Below are 20921 nucleotides of genomic sequence, written 5' to 3'. Positions count from 1 at the left end.
GCCAACATTCTCAGGCTAGGATTAGTTCCTCATGTCTTTGGCTTCCCTTCAAAAGGGCTTTACTGTCATCAGTGCCGGGTGGTTTTCAAAGTTAGGAGAAATTCTTTGTGCTTTTTTCAGACCTAAATTTTTACAGGTCTGGGTGTCATGCCCACCAGATCAGTGTGTTAGTTCTCTGAATTCCCTTTTTGATTTCTTTTGAGATTCACCTTCAGGAAGGAGCATCAAGAACATGATAGGGCTTGAAGTCAGTGTCTTTGGCTCGTGCAGCGGTGGGGTGCTGACACACCCCACTTCAAACCAGTGTATTTTCTTGTTTGGTAAGAAAGTGTTTGCTGTGATGACCTCTGTGCCCTTATCAGGTTCATATGTTGCAGACCCAATCCTTATTATCTGAAAAAGTGAACTTCTAGGGTTATGGGGTCTTTATAGATGCACCTAAGTTACACTGAGGTCACTGGTGTGCTTATAGAGGTGGGGTGGGAATGTGGACCCAGAGGACGTGTCCGAGCCTAGGGAGCTGACCTTGGCCCAGCCGGAGACCAATGAGGCAGAACAGAATCTGCCACACAGACCTCAGGGAGAGCTGAACTTGTCAGCAGCTTGACCAGACTGCTGGCTCCACACTTGTCGGGCAGTGCATGTTGGTTGTGTCCCTGACTTAGGGTTCTTAGGCCCAAGGTCCCAGGCCACCTTCCACTGCTTTCTTGGGTGCAGTAGCAGGGAGCTGGATAGGGCAGTGGAGTACCCAAAACTTGAACCAGCATCCATAGGGGTTGGTGTCCCAAGAAGAGGTTCAGCTCAGCAGCCTTTTTTTTTTTAATTTATTGGAAAGGCAGATACACAAAGAGAAGGAAATACAGAGAGAATGATCTTCCGACTGGAGCTGAGCTGATCCAATCTGAAGGCAGGATCCAGGAACTTCCTCCTGGTCTCCCATGCGGGTGCAGGGCCCCAAAGCCCTGGGCCTTCCTCGACTGCTTCCCCAGGCCACGGGCAGGGAGCTAGATGGGGAGTGGACCAGCTGGAATTAGAACCAGTGCCCATATGGAATCTTGGCATGTGCAGGGTGAGGACTTTAGCCACTAGGCTACTGTGCCAAGCCCAGCTCAGCAGCCTTTTAAAGGATGGCTGTGCACCTCACGGACCAGAAGTCTCAGTTCACCAAGCAGGCGTTTGTATCAGTCACCTTCCTCCATCTGCGTGAGCTCCCCCCAGCACCAACACCCCCTCCCCACAGATTCCATCAGCTTTCTCAAAATTGCCCTTTTTAACCTCAACAAGTAAGCATTCTTGGTTGTGCCTTGCCACAACACCTAGCATTTGAAGGTTTGCGTTTTATGTGGGTTAGTGAATTACATAGACCATTCTCCCCATACCCACCCCTACCTCCCTCGCCCCTAGCCTTAAACTACATAGGTTCTTTTCAAGAGAATGGAGTGTGAAGTCACTGAAGACAGCGGGGCCTGGGCCAAGAGCAGCCTTAGTGGCAGTGGTGCCTGCCTGTGTGAAGCTGGCCCACATCTGTGATCACTGACTTGAGTGATGAGCTCTGCCATGCCGTGTCTAATGGACAAGAATGAGCAAATGTAGGGGAAGCATTCATTTGAGCTAAAGAATCATGCTAGTCGCTTGCCAGCATCCCTGGATTTGTTTATTTTTAAGAAACTTCTCACAGACGTATGTGACACATGGGTATTTTCTTCCAAATGTTTTCTAGGAGAGGCCACTAAAGCATATGGAAAATCATAGAAACAAAGACTTGTTGTGATTCACTGAATCCATGTAGTGTCTTGGGGGGCTAGTGATATGCAGGGGGGAAGGAAGTGATTAGAATGCTGTATGTTGCTCAGCTGACTGCACCGAGTTTAGGTGCCTGCGTGTGTGTGTGTGTGTGTGTGTGTGTGTGTGTGTGTGTGTGAAAGGCCCCTTGTGCCTTGCTGGGCAGAGGGGAGAGCTTGTTATATGTGCAAGGCTAGGTTCATAGTGGGAAGTGGGAGCAGGAATAGGCTGGGCATTGGCTTTGTCCTCCTGGGGCTTAGCTTTGAGTGTAGGGTTCACACACACACACACACACACACACACACACACACACACATGCGCGCGCGTGCATTTGGCCACCAGAAGTTCAGATACATGGAGTGTTGTATAACACGCACATGAATTAAGTGTTCTAGCTATACCGCAGGGCCGAATACTTTTGGGGAAGTGTAGCACATGGAGGTCCCTAAACCTGCCAATTTTCAAAAGAATGGTGGGCTGGCTGGAACACTCGTCTCTCTCCCTCCCTCTCTTTATGTAGAGACTACTGACAAGGCACTGTGAACCTGCTGACTTTTGTTTCTTCAAAGGCCTCCTCTCATCGTCTTTTGTACTAACTCCAAAGTCTTCCTCTTACAACCTTATCATGATTTCCTCTGAGCCAGCCCCCTGTTCTACCCACCCTTGTCAGCCCTGTCTTCTTCCTGCTACCAGGTACCTTACACTGCCCAGCGAGGAGCTCTTCTTTGTACTGGTTGGCTGCTGTTTAACTATGTATGTTTTATGTACCTCTCCTCAGTTCTGAATGCTTGTCCCACCTGATTTGCCTCAGAGGCAGAATATTATTATTTCATATTGCTCTGATTCTTTTAAAGTTTGTGTGGGAGGCACACCGGCAGAAAGAGAGGAGGCAGACCGAGAAGTAGAGAGCTTCCTTCCACTGACAAATCCTCCAAATGTCTGTCGTAGCCAGCGCAAGGCCAGGAAGGCAGACCGAAGGCAGGAGCCAGAACTTCATTCAGGTCGCCCACATCAGGGACAGGAACTTAAGTAGTTGGGTCATCTCTGCTGCTGCCCAGGAATGTTAGCAGGAAGCTAGATTGCCTCTGATGAGGGTTAAACCACCCGTATCAGTTAGCTTAAGCAGTGGCTTAACCTCTGTTACCACCCTGTCTGCCCTATATTGTTTTTAATACAGTATCATGTCCAGGTGGCTGTTCAATTTTATTTTTTATATGATGGTACAGTTTTGAGATAGAACATCTCATGCTTTCCTTTGAGACCTCAGAGGACTTTTATGTTGAGAATAAAGGAACTTCAGCAAGTTACTGGCACAGTGGTGCAACAGGTACTGCCAGTTACGGCACCAGCATCTCTTATCAAAGTGCTGGCTTGAATCCCGGCTACTCTGCTTCTGATTAGCTATTGTTGATGTGCCTGGGGAGAGAGTAGAGGATGGTCCTGGGGCTTGGGCCCCTGCTGCTCAAGTAGCAGGCCAGGATTGAGTTCCCTAACTCCTGGCTTCAGCCTAACCCGGACCTGACTGTGACATCTGTGGGAGTGAGCCAGTGGATGGAAGAGCTGTCTCTTTCCCTCTCTCTCTGTCTCTCTTTCTGTCATCTTGCCTTTTAGACAAATAAAAAGAACTTTAAACTGAAGCAAAGATACACACATATGTGCAAGCGAGTATGGTAGAAAAAGCCCAGGGAAATGGAAAGTTAATGTCAGAACCGTGACGCTAGGAAGAGTTGACCAAACCACTGGAAGCACTGTATCAGTATATTCATTGTAAGTGTATTTTTATAGTAGGCTGCATCTGGCAGTTGAAGAGCAAAGCAGTTCTGAGTTGAATTTCGGTCCTGTCCCTTTCTGGCTGTGTGACCCTGGACAAGTGGTTTGATCGCATCAGTAAAAGGGCTTGAATCATTAACTCTCTTGAAGGATTGTTTTGAAGTTGGGTGTAGTAATATTCCCTCTGATAGAGCCCAGCGTTGTGCCTTTGCATTTGTACTTTCCTGTGTTTTAACACCTGGGACTTTATTGTTCATGTATTGAATCTTAGCTTTGGTGGTTGTTTCTGTAAGCCAGCGTTTTTATCTAAGCATTGTTTCATGACTTGTCAGGTTATCGATACATTGAAAGCAAATACAGGGGCATTGAATGGTGTTTGTGCAATGGGCTTCCCAGGGGAAGAGTTCATTTTCAAATCCTTTACGTGTGTAAATGACTGTTTATATGTTTCATGTAAGACAGTTTATGCCACTCTTGTCCAAGTTATGGTCTAAAAGGGGGTGCCTACAAATTTTGAATTAATATTGTTTCTTCTAATACGTGGTAAGTGTGCATGCACTGTGTGTGTGTGTACACACGTGTGTCTGTCTTGCCCCGAAATGTTATGTAACATGCGATTGCAGCCTTCCACCTCTAGATGGCAGTTTTGTATCTGTGTCGGCAGCCATGAGCCAGTCCAGTTGAAAATTAACTGTTTTTCCTTCGTTGACAGTTAGGAGTTGGGGGAGAAGGGGACATTTCTGCAGCAGCAGTCATCCTGAGACTTTACTGCTTGAAGAAAAGGGGTTCTGAATCACTTATTCCTTCTCCAGAAGCTCCTTTTTCCCAGCCCTTTGAGAGATCCTTCATGGCCCCCTTCTGGCAAAAGCAAACACGCTCAGTGAGTCCAGACTCTGCTGGGCTTTCTGAGCCGAAGCTCTTGGCTTTGGTGACAGCGCATCTGAGGACAGTGAAGTAAACAGAGGGGTGGCTTTGCTGAGAACCCAGCAGCCCTGCTTTTCCCTCTTACGGCGGTGCACGTTATCTTTTCCAACAGATGAATCCATTTTTCCTGGTTTCCAGCTTCCCCTCCCTCCCCTTCTCACCCCTGCTTTGGAATAATATTTGACTTTGCCTTCCTGCTGGTCCGATCGAGTGCTGGTCCCAGGGCCATTGACATTTCGGGCAGGAAGTGGCCCTTTCCTTCCTCGGAGGGTGTTGCACTGCGCTGCCTTGCCTGACTGAGTGGGGGAGATAGTGATGCTTGCTGAAGGACTTTGTGGCCACTCTATAAACTAAGGGGAGTTCTTGGAATCTTTAGGATTCATGTTGTTGGAACTTGCCATCGAGCTGCTGCTGCTTCTTTTTTTTTTTTTTAATTAGCAAGAGGGCGTTCTTGCGTTGTAACTCTGCTTTAAGTAAGAATGGGATGAGGTGGTTAATGAACTTGAGGAGGAGGAGCTGTATTTCTACTCTTTGCGTAATGGAGTTTGAAGTCCTGTTGATTGATGAGGCTAGGTTCTCTGCCAGTTTTTAACTCTGAGGTTTTGTTTTGTAAGATTGAAACTTAAATTTTGCTGTCACCTGAATCCAAAGAGAGGAAACAATTGAACCGGTAAATTCCACACAGGTCTGATTCTGTTCATCATGATAGAAAAGAGGAAAAATGAGGAAGAAAAGCCACATGATAGTTCCCAAAGCTTGTGTGAACGGTGCTTACAAGGGGTGTTTCTTTTTGACCCACACTCGTCTCCCAGGCAACACTGCCTTCCCTCTAGGCACTGTGTTACGGTGTGGGGACCCCCGACCCTCCAGTGCCCAGCCTCAGGCCTGTTGCACAGTGGACTCTCGGTGTCTGTTATATCAAAGGGTTGTTCTATTTAATGGCCTCCTGACATTTTATGACTTCTTCTTACAGATAAAAACCTGAGAAATTTTCTGAGATGGTTGACACTATATATTCTAGTTTAGACTGGCTTTGCTTGTTGTTGTTGTTGTTGTTTTTGCTATGGTCCTACTACTTTAAGATCTTTTCTCCTGACAGGACAACATTACAGCTTCCCTAGGTTCTGATTCTTTCACTCATTCAGATCAGATGCTTCCTATGCAACTGCTTTCTTCCAGAAGCAACTTCTTAGCGGGTGGGTAGGGTGGCTTCAGTCCTTCCCCCCAGGAGCTGGTCTTGCTGCATCCTAGGACACATATGCGGTGTGTGCACGTGGATGCAATGCAGCATTGTGGTTGAGTTGTTTGGGCTTTGCTTTAGCATCAGGCACCTCTGGGTGAAGTCCAGGCTTTGCCACTGACCAGGAGGGTGACATTGCATAAGTGATTTCTCTTTCACTTTTAACAAGAGCCGTGGCAGTGGAGCCTACTTGGTGCAGTTACTGTGAAAAATAACTGTTCACGCAGGGAGCGCCCACTGCACAGTACTTGGCACACAGCAAACAGTCAATCTCAGTGACTGTTCAGAGGCTGCCCGTTTGCAGGGGAGGATGTCTCCAACTTTTTGTCTTTTGCCCGGCTCTGCATACAGATTGTTGTGGCATTTTGTGAATCCTTTGGATGCACAAGGGTCTGCAATATACCAGGACCCAGTAGTTCATTCTTCAAGTTTCTCATAGTGAAGCAGAAACATAAGCTTTCATCTCCAAGTAATATAGATTGCTGTTGCTCCCCAGCCCCACCCTGACATGCTGGCTGGCTGAGTAGTGGAGAAAATAGGGATGTGTTTGGGGTTCCTCTACTGTGGCTGGCCTGTGGGTACCCTGCTGAGTTGGACTGTAATGTGCATCAAGCATCTGTCACTGTGAGTCCTGACACCTGCTGTGACTTTATCACATGCTGTGGTGACCTGAAGTGCAACTAAGCTGGGAAGGAAGAAAGGGCAGAGAAAGATGGATGCACATACCAGGAATTGTAAACTGAAGGCCCACCGACACATGTGCTCTGCTCAGGTCAAGTGTCTGAAACAACATTGTAAAACTGGACAGGTCACTGGTGATCGCACCGTGCTGTGTGCTAACTTTTGGTCCAGCTGAGTGACAGATGCCTCCGACGGGTGCAGTGTGTGTTCTCCATCCTGCTAGTTCACACTGTGGTGATGGGGACAGCTGCCACTTGACCTTACGTTTGAACTTTTTCTTCTTGCTTCTTTATCTTGTGTGTCTATCTAAAAGAAAAAGTTAAAGGGTTTCATTTTTCTTTTTAAGTCGCCAAAGCTTGGAGTCTAAAACTCAGGGGTCTCCCGTGGGGTGGAGCCATCTCCTGCTGTGTCTCAGGGTCTACACAAGAACGAAGCTGGAATCAGAAACAAAGCTGGGACTCGGACCCAGGCACTAAACACGGCACAAGGACATTCTAACTGGTGACCTAACCACTAGGCCTAACACCTACCCCAGGGCTGCATGTTGTAAGGAAAATAAGACAAAGCCCCTTTTTGTAGAGTTACAAAGATGCTGTTTTTTGGCTTCCGTCATTTTCCCTCTTTACTTGGTCCCTGTAAACATTTGCATCTGTAATTTCATAGACGTGGAATGGTTGTCATCTTCCAGGATTTTTCTGCGTAGCTTTGGCCTTCTGGTCTGTAATTGAAGATCTGCTCATCCTTGTCCTTGGCCTTGTCCTTGGTTAGGCTCTGCAGGGAATCAGTTTTTCTGGAAGTGCTTCAGACATACAGGACCACTTCCACTCGCTGGCTCTCGGAAAACTCTCTTGGTTGGGCCTGCAGCCCGTTCCCCAAACCTACACCTCGCTCTATGTAAGCATCATGGAGCAGGTCTCGCACTCAGACTGTGAGAAACCCAGGGTTTTTTTCAGTGCCACAGTCCCTCTTTTACTCTGAGCTTGAAACTTTAGTGTATAGTGGTATGGGCGGGAGCCGGGGAATGAACTCTGGCCAAGTGAAGCTTTATGGTCTTAGGAATGAGTGAACCCTGCAGCTTTGGAGGTTGATTTAGAAAGCACGGCACTGTCAGACTCTGAGTGTGTTTGTTCCAGTGGGGTGGAGTCGGTAACAGCATTTCCTTGTCCAGTAGGAAGTGGGTAAATTGCCAAACCACTGAGATCACCATTGTTGACTCAGATTCAGGAATAAGATCAGAGGAGGAGAGCTGTCGAGGAACCCTGGGATTGGGGCTGATTGTGATCCTGCCTGCTATGGCTGGAGAGAGAAGGCTGTCGGCCAACCTCAGTGGTCCCCAGACCCTGGATGGGTTGTTTTCTGTGGGCTGTGTAGTGGCTGGGTACATAAGGCGGTGGGTACAGCTTGCTGTGTCATAGATGGAGAACTTTCTTCTGCACTACTTGTGCAGTGTGGCAGGTGGATGCCAGCCTAGAGGCCTGGCAGGCCCTTGTTGAGGCTTTCCAGCTAGTGCACATACAGCACCGACACAGGACACCTTTGCAGTGAGAAAGAGGTGCTGTCCTTGAAGTAGGCTCTTGGAGGAAGTGGCCTGGAAAGAAGGTTTTTAAGCCCTTAGCTCCTTCTCTCCTGGACTGGTTAGAGGAAGCTCCTCAGCAGATTGTCTAGAATTGGCTGAAGATGCCTCCCACTCTCCTCAGTTATTAGACATTCATGGCAGAAAGGGGGTGGGAAAGTGCTGGGTCAGTTTCCTGCTTCCTGAGGGGGGAAAAAAAACAAGCATCCTTACGTCAGAGCTGGTGTGCCCACAGCCCCGCGCCTTGTGGTCGAGGTGCAACTGGCCATGCTGTGTGTGAACGCAGTGGGTTTGAAGGCTTGTGGAGCTGCAGCACTTCTGGGTGTGGCTTTTCCCTTTGTTGGAAAACCCTATGAACCTACCTGTTTCCAGCCCTGATGCTCACCTCCTGTGCTGTCCCTCCACACCCACACCTGTGTGCCTGACACGTGGAAAAGTCTTGTCTCTGTGGTATTTGACCTTCACATCATGCACTGCCCTCTAGCAGTCACCCTAGCAGGTCCAATGCAGATGTTCCAAATAGCATGGGACAGCTCACCTGCTTCCCCAGCAGGCTGTCCACCTGGGTGCTCCCAGTGCCTGTATCCCTCATGAGCCTCCATTACTGGTGAGAAGGCCTATCTACTGGGTAACACACACCTTTTTCTGCTAAAGTGTAGATACAGTAAAATGCACACATCATAAGGTTGTATCTTAATGACTTTTACAAACATGCATTTGCATACACCTGTGTCACTCCTAGATCATGAGATGAGCTTTTTCTGTCACCTCAGAAATTCCTCTTGTGCTCCTTCCTTATCATTGCCTATTCCCACAAACTCACCCTTCTGGTTCCTTTCGCCGTGGAGTTTGGCAAGTGTTGGCCTGTGTGGTAAATGGCATGATGTAGTTGTGTTCTGTTGGGTCTGGCTTCTTTTGCCTCACAGTGTTATCCTTTGTGGGCATCCATACAGTACCTGTTTGTGTCTTTTCCTTCACTGCAATTAAAACCACAATTATACAAATCTCTTGCACACAAACTCCTTTATATTAAGGTAGAGGGTCCACATTCTTTATTTTAGAATAAAGCAATAACTTTCTTTCTGTATTTATTCTTCCCTTGGCCCATGCTAAGCACCACGCTTCAAAATAAAATAAAGCAAGTGAAAGCCTCAAGGACTTTCCTTTCAGGGAAATTGAGCTGAGGTGATAGGATTTGAGTAAGTGGGTTGAATTCACCTGATTCACTGTCCACCATCTGCTCCTCGCCCACTTCATCCCCACAAAGGGTATAAGACTATGTGTGGAAGAGTATCTACATTTTAAAATTTCTTCTTGAAATGAAAACAAATCCTGTTGACCTTCCTGGTAACCCAGGCCAAGTGACCCTCCCTTCATAGCCTCTGGGTTTGTCTGAACTTCCTCTTTGTGGCTCTGGGGTGGAAACTTCCCACTGTGTGTGCTGTGCAGTTACTGTGACATCTGCGAACCCCTGAGATCTTGATGTGTGGGCACCTCGTGTGATCTCACTGTTCCCTAGCAGGAAATGAGCTGGAGACGTGCTGGCTGCTTGCCCCCGTGCAGAGAGGAGAGTAGCTCAGCTCTCTGGCACAGGGGGACCAGGAAGGAGATGAATGGTCATCCTGGAGCCTGAGCTTCAAACTTAACTGTGTATCAGGATAACCAGCAAGAGTTGTTCACATCCCAATTCCCAACCTAGGCATAGGTTGAGAGTCCATAGGATAGTGTTAGACTTGGAGCCTCCATCTAGTGGAATGCCTGAGTCTAAAACGATGATGCAAGTACAAGATGTTAAGCATACTTGAGTGTTCTGCAGCAGATTGTAGCTTCTTAGACTTCTACTTTCAAGGCCTTTAGTACTTGGTGCCTGGCATTGTGAAAGGTAGAAGGTTAGAATCAGTCTCCTGTACCCCTGGGACAGTAAGTTCGAGACTGCAGCCGTGATCACTATCTGCAGGTGCCTAGGGAGGGTGGCACTCACGATGGGCTATGGGTCTGGGATTGAGGCTTCCAGAAAAGAGGAGGGAGTTGCTGGCAGGAGTTTCTGGAGAAAGTTGTTTCAGCTGCAGAGTTATGTTTGTGTCATGGTGCCAGTGCTTGCTGAGGCTCTCATAGGAGTGACTCCCCTCTCAGGGCATCATCAACACACACTCAGCCGCCCATCCATCCACCTTGTCCCATTCAGCATTTACATGTAGGACTCTCCGCCCCCACACATGTTCACACACCCACACAGCCTTACCCTCAGTATTCCCGTTCCCTTTGTGCTTACTTGCTTACGTCTTTGGAAACCAAGATCCATCTGCGGACCCTGACCAGGAACTCTTGCTTGAGTGAGCTTTGGAAATGTGTAATCTCGTCTTCTCTTTCTTGTGTGGTGCCATTGGTGATGGAGACTCAACCATCACACCAGGATGCAGTGCACCTGCTTTCTGGAAGGCTATGCTGCTGTAAGGAGGCAGGTGCCAAGGACAATGACAAGAGCTGGAGCAAGAGCAAGGAGCACCTGCAGTGCTAAGCAGTCATTTAAAAAGGCACACATTTAATATGAGTAAAGTTACAAGGCTGATTACTTCTTCATGTCAGGAATAGTTCAAACTTTAGATGATAGAAGACAGTTTTGTTCAGCCTGTAGAGTTGTCTCTTTCTGTTAACTTCAGTAAATTTGTTGTCTTCATGCTATGTGAAGCATTGTGGAGAAACGCGTGCAATTTCAATAAATAGCAAAGGTCTGATGGAATCACTCTACCCTCTGTGTTCTTCGCTTGTAAAATCAGGTTGGATCTCCTGCCTTGCTTCCTGCCCCACCAAAGGTGATAAGCTAACTGCAAGGGATTCCAGGCAGGGGCCTGCTTTCAGATCCAGGAAAATGGCTTAGAGAAGCAGGCTGTTGTGCCTCGTTCTGTGCTGTTCACCTTTGCAACCTGTCCCTCTGCTGAGTCCCCTTTCCCCATGTGTCACTGAGTCGGTAACCAGGTCCCTCCTTTCTCTGCAGGCCAGGGGTTATCACCATGCAGGCGTTGTCGGAAGAGGACCGGAGGCTCTGGATGGAAGCCATGGATGGCCGGGAACCCGTAAGTAACAATGCAGGGAAGCAGAGCCAAGAATAAAGCTCCTAAATTGTTCGTTGCTTCCCTAGTGCCACGAGTGTTGCTGTTGTGAAGACAGGGGTCCTTAAAAGCAACACAGAGAGATGTTTCTGTTCCTAAGCTTCTATTTGTGGAAGTTAACGTTGTTTCTGTGTGTCCATGGGGGCTGTGGGTTGACTGTCAGTCTTTAGGTATAGATTCTTGCAGGATACTACACCAGAATTTCCTATCTTGCAATGACAACAGCAACAGCTGTAGGGCTCTTAAAGGATCTAGAGACCACCCTGACTTACTGAATGCTTATAGATGCATCCCTGAAATAGGGAGCAAAGCATTATCTCACATTGATTTCTTTCATAGTTGCTCACCCCATTAACAACCATTACATTTTGGTATAGCCTTCCATTGACATAGTAACTGCCACCCCTTTATGAGCAGTAGAACTTTATCAGAGTGGAAGAAAGGAGGTGAGCCTGGTGCTATGATCTGTGGTAGCTTGTGATATGAAACTCCTGTAACAGCCCGTGAAAAGTCCCAGAGTAGTCTTTTCATCTTGGTGTCAAAGATCTTAGCTTCCATGTTTATGAAATCTCTAAGTTAGAAAAAGTCAAAGATGGTAGACTAACCCTGTCCCAGCAATAAATGATAAAAAGAGTCAATAGGCTAGGTTGCTGTGAGATGGAGATTCCATGCCACTGTGGCTTTGGTGTAGCAGAAGCATGCTTGGTCTTGCTCGGGTCATCTGGTGGTCTCCAACCGCTGACTTCCCAGGTTGCTGCAATCAGTGCTGATCTTCAACTAGAAAATGGAGATGGAAGTAGCCAGGGTAAGACTGAGAAGGATCCGAAAGTTACACACATCACTGCCATTGGTTCAGACGTAGGTGATATGGCCCTGTCTGCTGCAAAGGAGGATGGGAAATTTAGCCTGTAAACTAGTAGCCATGGGTCCTGCCCAAACCCAGGGTATAGGGAAGAAAAAGGGTAGGGTCTCCACTGTGGTAGCAAATTTGAACCTGTGTCTAGCCCTTGGAATCTTTGGTTATTATTAGCATTGTCTCTCAAGAATTCTTAGTTCATGTTTACAGTCCTTTCTCTGGTTCTATGGGATGGGTTTTTGACTTAAAGGAGAAGAAATAGCCATGAAGGGAATCCCTGTCATGGCATTCCTATTCTGGGTTTGTCAAACTCAGTACCATTGTCCCCAGTTCTGTAAGTTAGAGTTTGGCAACTGCTTTGCCAGTTTCGTTTGGAGCCTCCTTCCTTTCCCTCTCCTCTCTACTACTTGATATTTGTTCTCAGTCTGTGTATAATTGGGATCTTACTAACCACTTCAGTTTGCCGGTAGATTAACATCTGGCCTTTGCAGATGGAAAGCGTGCTGTTGAAAGAAACATCTCCTTGTTCCAGGACAGTACACATTAAAACAAGTTTAAACACAGAATTATTCGGTTTATAAACACTATATAAAATTATTTCCTCATCGGAACATATTGCTTGCATTAGAAGCCATAGCTCACATGTGTTTTTTAGTGTTCTGAGATCAGTGTAGACAAATGGTGACTGCATAGATGAGAGTAAGAGTGAGCCTAATTTTGTCTCCCATTCCTGAGAGCCTCTGTGAACATAATTGGAGCTCTACACCCAGGAGACAATTAGTAGCTCCAGTTTTAATCGCCGTTTTCCTAATTAGTTAGATCTGTCCCCTTGGGAGTTTTGGCTTCCAGTAATTCATTCTTCTCAAAATGGTCTTACAGTAGTTCATTTATTTCAAGGATGCATATTTTTTGTTCTTTTATTTGTGTCAGGTATTATGTGGTAGTTTATTTAGTGTTGGGTTTTTTTTTTTTTGAGTAGGGGAATAATTTGAGGGGGGTTGTCATTTTTGTTTTTCAGTTGTTCAATTTTAGGATGGATTGGCAAAAAAAAAAAAACATAGAACCAAAAGTGAACCCCTTATCAGTTGATTTTTACCACATTTTAATTCATGGTTTAACAGCTCAGTTTGTTTTTTGTTTTTTTTTTTAAGTACACAATCACATTCTAAGTTAAAGCAAAGTTGCATGTCTTTTTGTATTGATAGATGTTATAAGGCCGGAAGAAATGAGAATTGTACTTTGACATTGACTGTTTCACTCTAATGAACTTGAATTCTTTTTATCAGATGAAGGAAAGCCAAACTTGCTTGGGAAAAAAATGGGATTTATTGGGTGATGGGACTAAAAAGTACCTGGGTATGATAGTTTGTAGCACATTTGAATCTGGGAGCTGATGTAATATGCTTGGGTTTGTTTTCCAAGATGTTCCCATAGAATGTTGATGCTTCCTGTTGTGGGCTTAGGTCCCATTATTAAGCACAGAGATTAGCAAGTGTTTTCTGTAGTGGGCCAGATGATATTTTAGGCTTTGTGGGCCATGTGGTCACTGTTGTAACACTGCAGCTTTACCAGTACAGCTCAAAACCAGTCCTGGACAGTATGTAACTAAGTGGTTATGTCTGTGTTGCAGTAAAACTTTGTTTTTAAGAGCCGATGGCAGGCTGGACTTGGGTCACTTTGCTGATCTCTCTGATCTTTAAGTGGAAAGAGAGCTTTTGTAAAAGAATGCCAAAGAAATCCCCTGTCTGAGTTTGTGTGAACTAGCTACTTGGTCCAGGGGATGGGAGAGAGAAACTGAGCAGACCTGCCACACCTGCCCTGTGCACTGGAATGGTGTAAGTGGTGAGGACTGGCTGGCTTCCTTTGAGAAGAGCCTAATGTGTAGGTGGGAGGCACAAGGTAGGCAAACACAGTGTCTCTTAACTCTGACTATATTCCATGGCATTTTATGGTCAGTGAGTTTGCTCTTTGGTGCTTGGCCAAGGGTGAGAAACCACAAGATTACCAATAACTTTGGATTTTGAGTGAAACACTGAATGCTTTTTCCTTAAGGCTGGGAACAAAACAAGAGTGTTTGTTCTCACCACGTTTATTCATGATTTTCCTGGAAGTGCTGGTCAGTGTGAGGCACGGCAAGAGAAGAATGTAAAGAAATGCACGGAAGGAAGATGCAAGGCTGTTCCTATCTGTAGATGATGTGACTGCTCATGCAGAAAATTCCAAGGGCTACATAGAAAGATTTCCTGGACTTTGTAGGTGAGTTCAGCAAGATCACAAGATAAGATATTGAACACTTTCCAGAGCTAATCGTGCTTCTGTAAATTAGCCATAAACACATGATGACAAAGTTGAAAGCTTGACACCATTACAAGTCACTCTCCCCTAAAATGAAGTGCTGAAGAATAAATGTAATTACATTTATAAGGCAACTGTTTGCTGAAAATGACACATTGGGACATACAAAGAAACCAAAGAAGACATAAATGATGGAAAGACATACTGTGTGCATGCGTGGGAAGATTCCGCTTCTCCTGAAACTGATCTACAGGTTCAGTTTAATTCCTATTGAAATCCCAGCAGCATTTTTTTTGAGAAAATGTAGTATATATAAAGGCACATAAACTAGAATAGTTAAAACAATTTTGAAAAGAAATGAAGTGGGAGTAATTGCTCCATGCTATTTTAATATTTCCTTTATGGTTGCAATAATCATAACTGTGGTACTGACAGAGGGATAGACACGTAGATGAATGGAACAAAAAAAAAATAATCCAGGAGTAGACTCTAACAGATATGCCCAGCTGATTTCAGACAGAGCTGCAGAAGCTGTTTGACATAGTTTTGTTTTATTTTCTCTGAAAAAGGGTGTGTGTGTATTTGCTCAACAGATATCTACAGGGAAAAAAAGAACATGGTTTCAGTCTTTGCATATAAAAGTTAATTCAAAATGCATCATAGAAGAATATGTAGGAGAAAATTTTTAGAACCCAGGGCCATGTCAAGAGTTCTTTGAAATAACACAAGTGTGACACATACAGTAAAAGTGGGTATATTTTTCTTCACAAAACTAAACCTTTAGCTCAGTTTGTGAAAGATCTTGTTAAAAGGATGGAAACAGTCTAAAGAGTAGCATATTTGCAAAAACACACATATCTAATATGAGACTTAAATCTAGAATCTAGAAGATAGACTCAAACCTTAGTGGTTAAAAGATAAAGCACTTTTTTTAAAAAAAAAAAAAGAACAAAACATATGAACAATCTGTATATCAAGTATGTTGTACAGAGGAGAATAAAGCAGGTGAAAAGATGTACGATACCGTTACTGCTGGGGGAAATGAAAGGCAAAAGCCCGAGCTATTGCTGTCCCCAGTGACTACAGTTAAAAAGGAGAAAATACGAAGTGCTGGTGAGGATGCTGGGAGAATGGCTTTTTCATTGCTTGTGAGGATGTAAAAGGACACAGCCTGTCATGTGGCAGTTGCTGATGATACTGAATGTGTGTCTATCTTAGGATCCAGCGGTTGTTCTTGGATCTTTGACCTAGATAAATGTTCTGTGCACGTCAAAACCTGAGTGCAGATGTTCATATCAGCTTTTCCATAATATCCTCAGTCTGAAACAACACATACACTTTGATGAGTGAATGATTAAACTGTTATATTCTTACACTGGACTACTGTTTGGCAAGAGAAAGAAATAAAGTATGGATACACAAACTGTGTGTTTCTTAAGGGCATTATGCCAAGTAGAAAAAGAAGTCTGAGCAGGATCTATGTCATGTGCTTCTATTTTATAACATCCTAGCCATGACAGCTATAGAAATGGGACCTATAGAAGAGATAGCAGAAGGGAGCTCCACTGTGGTGATGAACTAGTTCTGTATCTTGATTGTGATGTGGATAGATGAAACTGGGTCAGAGATTATGCGTGCATATGCACATTTCTGTGGGCACAAGGCATATACACACACCCCCCCAAACAAATGAGTCTCTAAAAACTGGACAAGATATGTAGGCTAATAAATAGTATTGTACCAGTGATGATTTTCTTTTCTTTCTTTTTTTTTTTTAAAGATTAACTTCTTTTTATTGGAAAGGCATATTTTTAATGAAAGATCTTCCATCTGTTGGTTTGTTCCCCAAATGGCTTGCATTGGCCGAGCTCTGCTGACCCAAAGTCAGGAACCAGAAGCTTCTTCTGGGTCTCCCACATAGGTGCAAGATTCCAAGGTTTTGAGACATTGTCAACTGCTTTCCCAGGCCATAAACAAGGAGCTGGATGGAAAGTGAAGCAAATGGACATGATCTGGTACCCATATGGGATGCTGGTGCTTGCATGCAGAGGATTAGCCAATTAAGTCATCTATATTCTGGTTTTAAAGCTGTGTTACAAGAGATAATCATTGGAGGAGACTGTGTAAAGAACTCATGTACTATTTTTTTAAAGATTTATTTTATTTTTATTGGAAAGGCGGATATACAGAGAGGAGAGACAGAGAGGAAGGTCTTCCGTCCGATGATTCACTCCCCAAGTGAGTGCAACGGCCGATGCTATGCCGATCCGAAGCCAGGAGCCTCTTCTGGGTCTCCCACGCGGGTGCAGGGTCCCAGAGCTTTGGGCCATCCTCGACTGCTTTCCCAGGCCACAAGCAGGGAGCTGGATGGGAAGTGGGGCCGCCGGGATTAGAACCGACGCCCATATGGGATCCTGGGCGTGCAAGGCGAGGACCTTAACCACTGCGCCACCGCGCCGGGCCCTGTACTATTTTTAAAAAAAGATTTATTCACTTTCATTAGAAAGGTAGATTTACAGAGAAAGAATTAGATGCGGAGAGAAGGATCTCCCGTCTGCTTTTTCACTCCCTAAATGGCTGCAAAGGCCAGGCTAGCCATCTGAAGCCAGGAGTCAGGAGCTTCTTCCTGGTCTCCCACGTGGGTGCAGGGTCCCAAGGCTTTGGGCCATCCTCTGCTGCTTTCCCAGGTCATAAAGAGGGAGCTGGGTGGGAAGTGGAACAGCTGGAATACAAACCGCCACACATATGGGATCCTTGGTGTGCAAGGCAAGAATTTAGTCCCACTGAGCCACTGTGTCAGGTCCCATTCTACTGTTTTTAAAATCTCTTTGAATCTGCTCCTTTTTTTTGAAGTATGTATTTTGATTTTATTAGAAAACAAGCAATACATTACCCATTTACTGGCTTAGTTCCCCAAATGCCTTTAGCAGCCAGGGCTGAACCAGGTTTAGACACCCAGGTACTTGAGCCATCCCCTGATGCCTTCCTGGGTTCACTATACCAGGAAGCTAGAATGGATGCAGAATGGCTAGAACTTGAATTTGGGAGGTAGGCAGCTCAGGTGGTGTGTTAACCTCTTTATCAAATGTCTGCCCCTAAGCTGTTTTGTTTTTGTTTTTGTTTCACAAAGCTAGTTAGTTGGATAAGGCTGTGAAGTGGGTTTGTTGACTTCACTTTCTACCTTGTGGCATTGCAGCTACATAAGGCTCTTGTTTTATTCTGTGGCCCTTGTGTAGGGATTGGGAAGCAGATGACATTCCATATTAAATTGCTCACAGAAATCTTAGTTCAAGTTGCATGTTTAACACAGTTCAGAGATGTTTCAGAGACAGCAAACTTCCTTTGCCCTGTTCTGAATAAGTGAAGTTGCCTCTCCTTCCTGCTTTGCTTACTGCTGCTAAGATGCTTACTGGCAGCAGGAGAGAGTCCCTCCCAATCTACCCTCCTTTCCAACACTGTATACCCAACCTCAGACATTTCCCTTTCTACCCAGGATGGCTCGGGAAGGCAGTGCCTCTCTGGGAATGCCATGGAATCTTAGGGTTTGCAGCAAGCTCTTTAAACTTTGGCCCCCTCTGTCCTCTTAGCAGTGGCTAGCCATACCTGTCAGCAACTACTTGTATCATTTCCTCCTTTTAGAAGTGCTCATCCTTCCTCATATTCCCAAGGATTCCTTAGTTAAATTAAATATGTCTCCAGTCTGAGCCAGGACACAATTCTCTCTTGGCAGCTAGAAGATTTAATGGTTAGCAGTTGCTCAAATTATGTGGAATTAGATTAGCAAGATTAGGGGGGAGGGAGGGGGAAGATAGTGTAGCATTTGTGTGTTAGCATTAAACTTTTGAAATGCATAATTTATATGTCAAAAATGGCCAGATGCTGAAGGTTATGTATGTATCAACCTCATTGCCAGGGATCAGGAAGCAGCTTCTGAGCATGCCAGTATCGTAGTATTTTTTGGAAGAGAGTAAACACGTCCTTAAAGGTACATACTTGCTCCTGGGGAGATAGTCCACATTCCTAGCATTCAGCTCTGCTTTTTTTTTTTTTAAGATTTATTTATTTATTGGAAAGTCAGATATACAGAGAGGAGGAGAGACAGAGAGGAAGATCTTCTGTCCGATGATTCACTCCCCAAGTGAGTGCAACGGCTGATGCTATTCCGGTCTGAAGCCAGGAGCCAGGAACTTCTTCCGGGTATCCCACACGGGTGCAGGGTCTCAAGGCTTTGGGCCGTCCTCAACTGCTTTCCCAGGCTACAAGCAGGGAGCTGGATGGGAAGTGGGGCTGCTGGGATTAGAACTGGCGTCCATATGGGATCCTGGCGCGTTCAAGGCGAGGACTTTAGCCGCTAGGCCATGCCGCCGGGCCCCAGCTCTGCGTATTTTATGTTTTGCAGTGCCCACATGGCTGAAGTTTTAGGAGGCCATACTTGAGTGGTATTTACCCTCACTTGAAGTGATGCTGCTGTTGTGGCTACTTCAGTAGAGGAAAAGAGAGGGGAGACTAAGGAAAATGTTTCTCTGGTACACAGTACTGTTTCTTGCTTGCACTCAAGTCCATTCTAGAGAAATCTTCTGTTTTTGTCTTTGTGTGCCCTGACATCTCTCTCTACTATGCACAAGCTCCTAGCTTTTGGAGGAGTTGTACATAGGCAGTTACCTTGCTTTTTACACTTTCTATGTGATTGAGCTGTTAAAACTGTCTAAAGAAGGGCCTGTTGTGGTAGTCTGGCAGCTAAAGTCCTCACCTTGCATCCACTAGGATCCCATATGGGTCCTGGTTTAAGTCCTGGCTGCCCCACTTTCCATCCACAGATGGACTTTCAAATTGGCTAAGCTCAGCTTGGCATGGCCACTGCGGCCACTTGGGCAGTGAACCAGCAGATGGAAGGTCTTTGTTTCTCCTTCAGTCTGTAAATCTGCCTTTCCAATAAAAATAAATAAATCTTAAAAAAAAAAAAAGACTATGTAAAGGAAAAGGTAAGACTAATTACTGTCAAGATGTGATCCTGGACTCAGAGGCAGAGTGTCAGTGGCAAAGAACATGGCATCCCCCAGCTGCAGTTCTCATCCCTGCTCCGCTGCTTTTGTTTGTTTGTTTGTTTGTTTTTGTCTCTGGGAAACACGAGGCCCAGGGACGCGACCTGGGCAGCTCTGCATCACCTGCAAGCTAAGCACCCACCTCATGAGATGTTGTGTAAGGATCACCCTGCAGGTAATGCCTGTCTGTGGTGAGATACTCGTGAATTGTTAGGTCTTCCTATTGTCTTTTTAGAAAGGAGGGATGGATATCAGGATTCCTATTTTTTCTCTAATTCTTGGGTCATTTGGACAGTTTATTTGAAGTCACCCTGTGCCAGTCGGTCAGAGTGTGGGCCTGGGACTGCTGTCACCATGGTGGAGAATGGAAATTAGTTTAGCATTCCACTGTGCTTTTGGGCTTTGGGTGGAGGAAAGTGAAGTCATCCCAAGTCTCCTTTGTTTTGATGCAGCCCCTGGCCTGGCAATGTCTAATGCCAGGCAGATGCTAAGCTCAGCTCACCAGGCTTCCCTTGTGGATGCTCAGGTTTTCTTTCCTTAGAGCAATGGGTGATTGGAGGGGTTTGGGTTGTTCAGAAGGTGAGGGATGAGATGGCTAATCTCCCATGTGACCAAGAAAGCCTGACTCCTTTTGGAGTGACACCATGCTTTGGAAGTGTGTTGTAAAAGTTCTCTTCTTTTTTTTTTTAAAGATTTATTTTTATTATTTTTTTCATTGGAAAGGCGGATATACAGAGAGGAGAGACAGAGAGGAAGATCTTCCGTCCGATGATTCACTCCCCAAGTGAGCGCAACGGGCCGATGCTATGCCGATCCGAAGCCAGGAGCCTCTTCCGGGTCTCCCACGCGGGTGCAGGGTCCCAAAGCTTTGGGCTGTCCTCGACTGCTTTCCCAGGCCACAGGCAGGGAGCTGGAAGGGAAGCGGGGCTGCCGGGATTAGAACCGGCGCCCATATGGGATCCCGGGCGTGAAAGGCGAGGACCTTTAACCACTTGCGCCACCGCGCCGGGCCCAAAAGTTCTCTTCTTAAGGTCAAGTAGTGGGAATGGTGACAGAATCTGAAAGGGCTTTACATTCCTCCATGTCCCCCTCCACCCACCCCTGAGTTCCTTAGTATGTCTCCATTTTATTTGGTTTGTGCATCCTTTTGTCTCATTCAATCAAGAAGCCAGTCACAAGATTTATGCAGTCACTTCTTTGTGTCATGTGAGTGCTTTTGTATAAAGATAGTTCATAATAGGTGCATATTTTTGCCATTGATGTGCTCAGGTCTTAAAAAGAAGTGTAATAATACTTTCTCTCCTTGTTTTCTTTGTGAGGTTGTTCAGAACGGTTTCTCATGAAATTCAAGGCATTTTTAATTAGTCAACCTGAGCTCTAAGGCAAAATAAAAAAGGAGGCAATTGTTTTTTTTTTTCTAGAGAATAATCAAGTTTTCTAAGAAATGAAATAGCCAGAAGATCTTATCTACCGTACTTGTTGGCATGTAGTCATTCTCCTCCAGCATTTAACAAAGATTTATAGATTGTCTAGCAATCGTTCTGATTGGCATTAAAGATACTAAAATGAGGATGGAACCCATTAATAGACATTTCTTTGGATTTTCTGCTGTTTCCTTTGGGCTTGGCTTAGTGGCTGGCACAGAGTA

General features: G+C 45.4%; 1 protein-coding gene across 5 annotated transcripts in view; it reads left to right on the top strand.

The window, feature by feature from the left end:
- ARHGAP26 (Rho GTPase activating protein 26) overlaps positions 1 to 20921 on the top strand; it is a 392826-nt gene that overhangs the window by 140882 nt on the left and 231023 nt on the right. For all 5 annotated transcript variants that reach the window (XM_041000639.1, XM_041000725.1, XM_041000551.1 and 2 more), the window contains exon 11: positions 10966 to 11044. In XM_041000639.1, the coding sequence (XP_040856573.1) occupies positions 10966 to 11044 (79 nt within the window). The remainder of the gene's footprint in view (positions 1 to 10965; positions 11045 to 20921) is intronic.

This window comes from Ochotona curzoniae, unplaced genomic scaffold, assembly GCF_017591425.1.
Source record: "Ochotona curzoniae isolate NIBS_2020 unplaced genomic scaffold, NIBS_Ocur_1.0 contig_1, whole genome shotgun sequence".
NCBI classification, from domain to species: Eukaryota; Metazoa; Chordata; class Mammalia; order Lagomorpha; family Ochotonidae; genus Ochotona; species Ochotona curzoniae.
The sequence above is the reverse complement of the archived record's forward strand: the minus strand, read 5'-3'. Positions and strand labels throughout refer to the sequence as shown.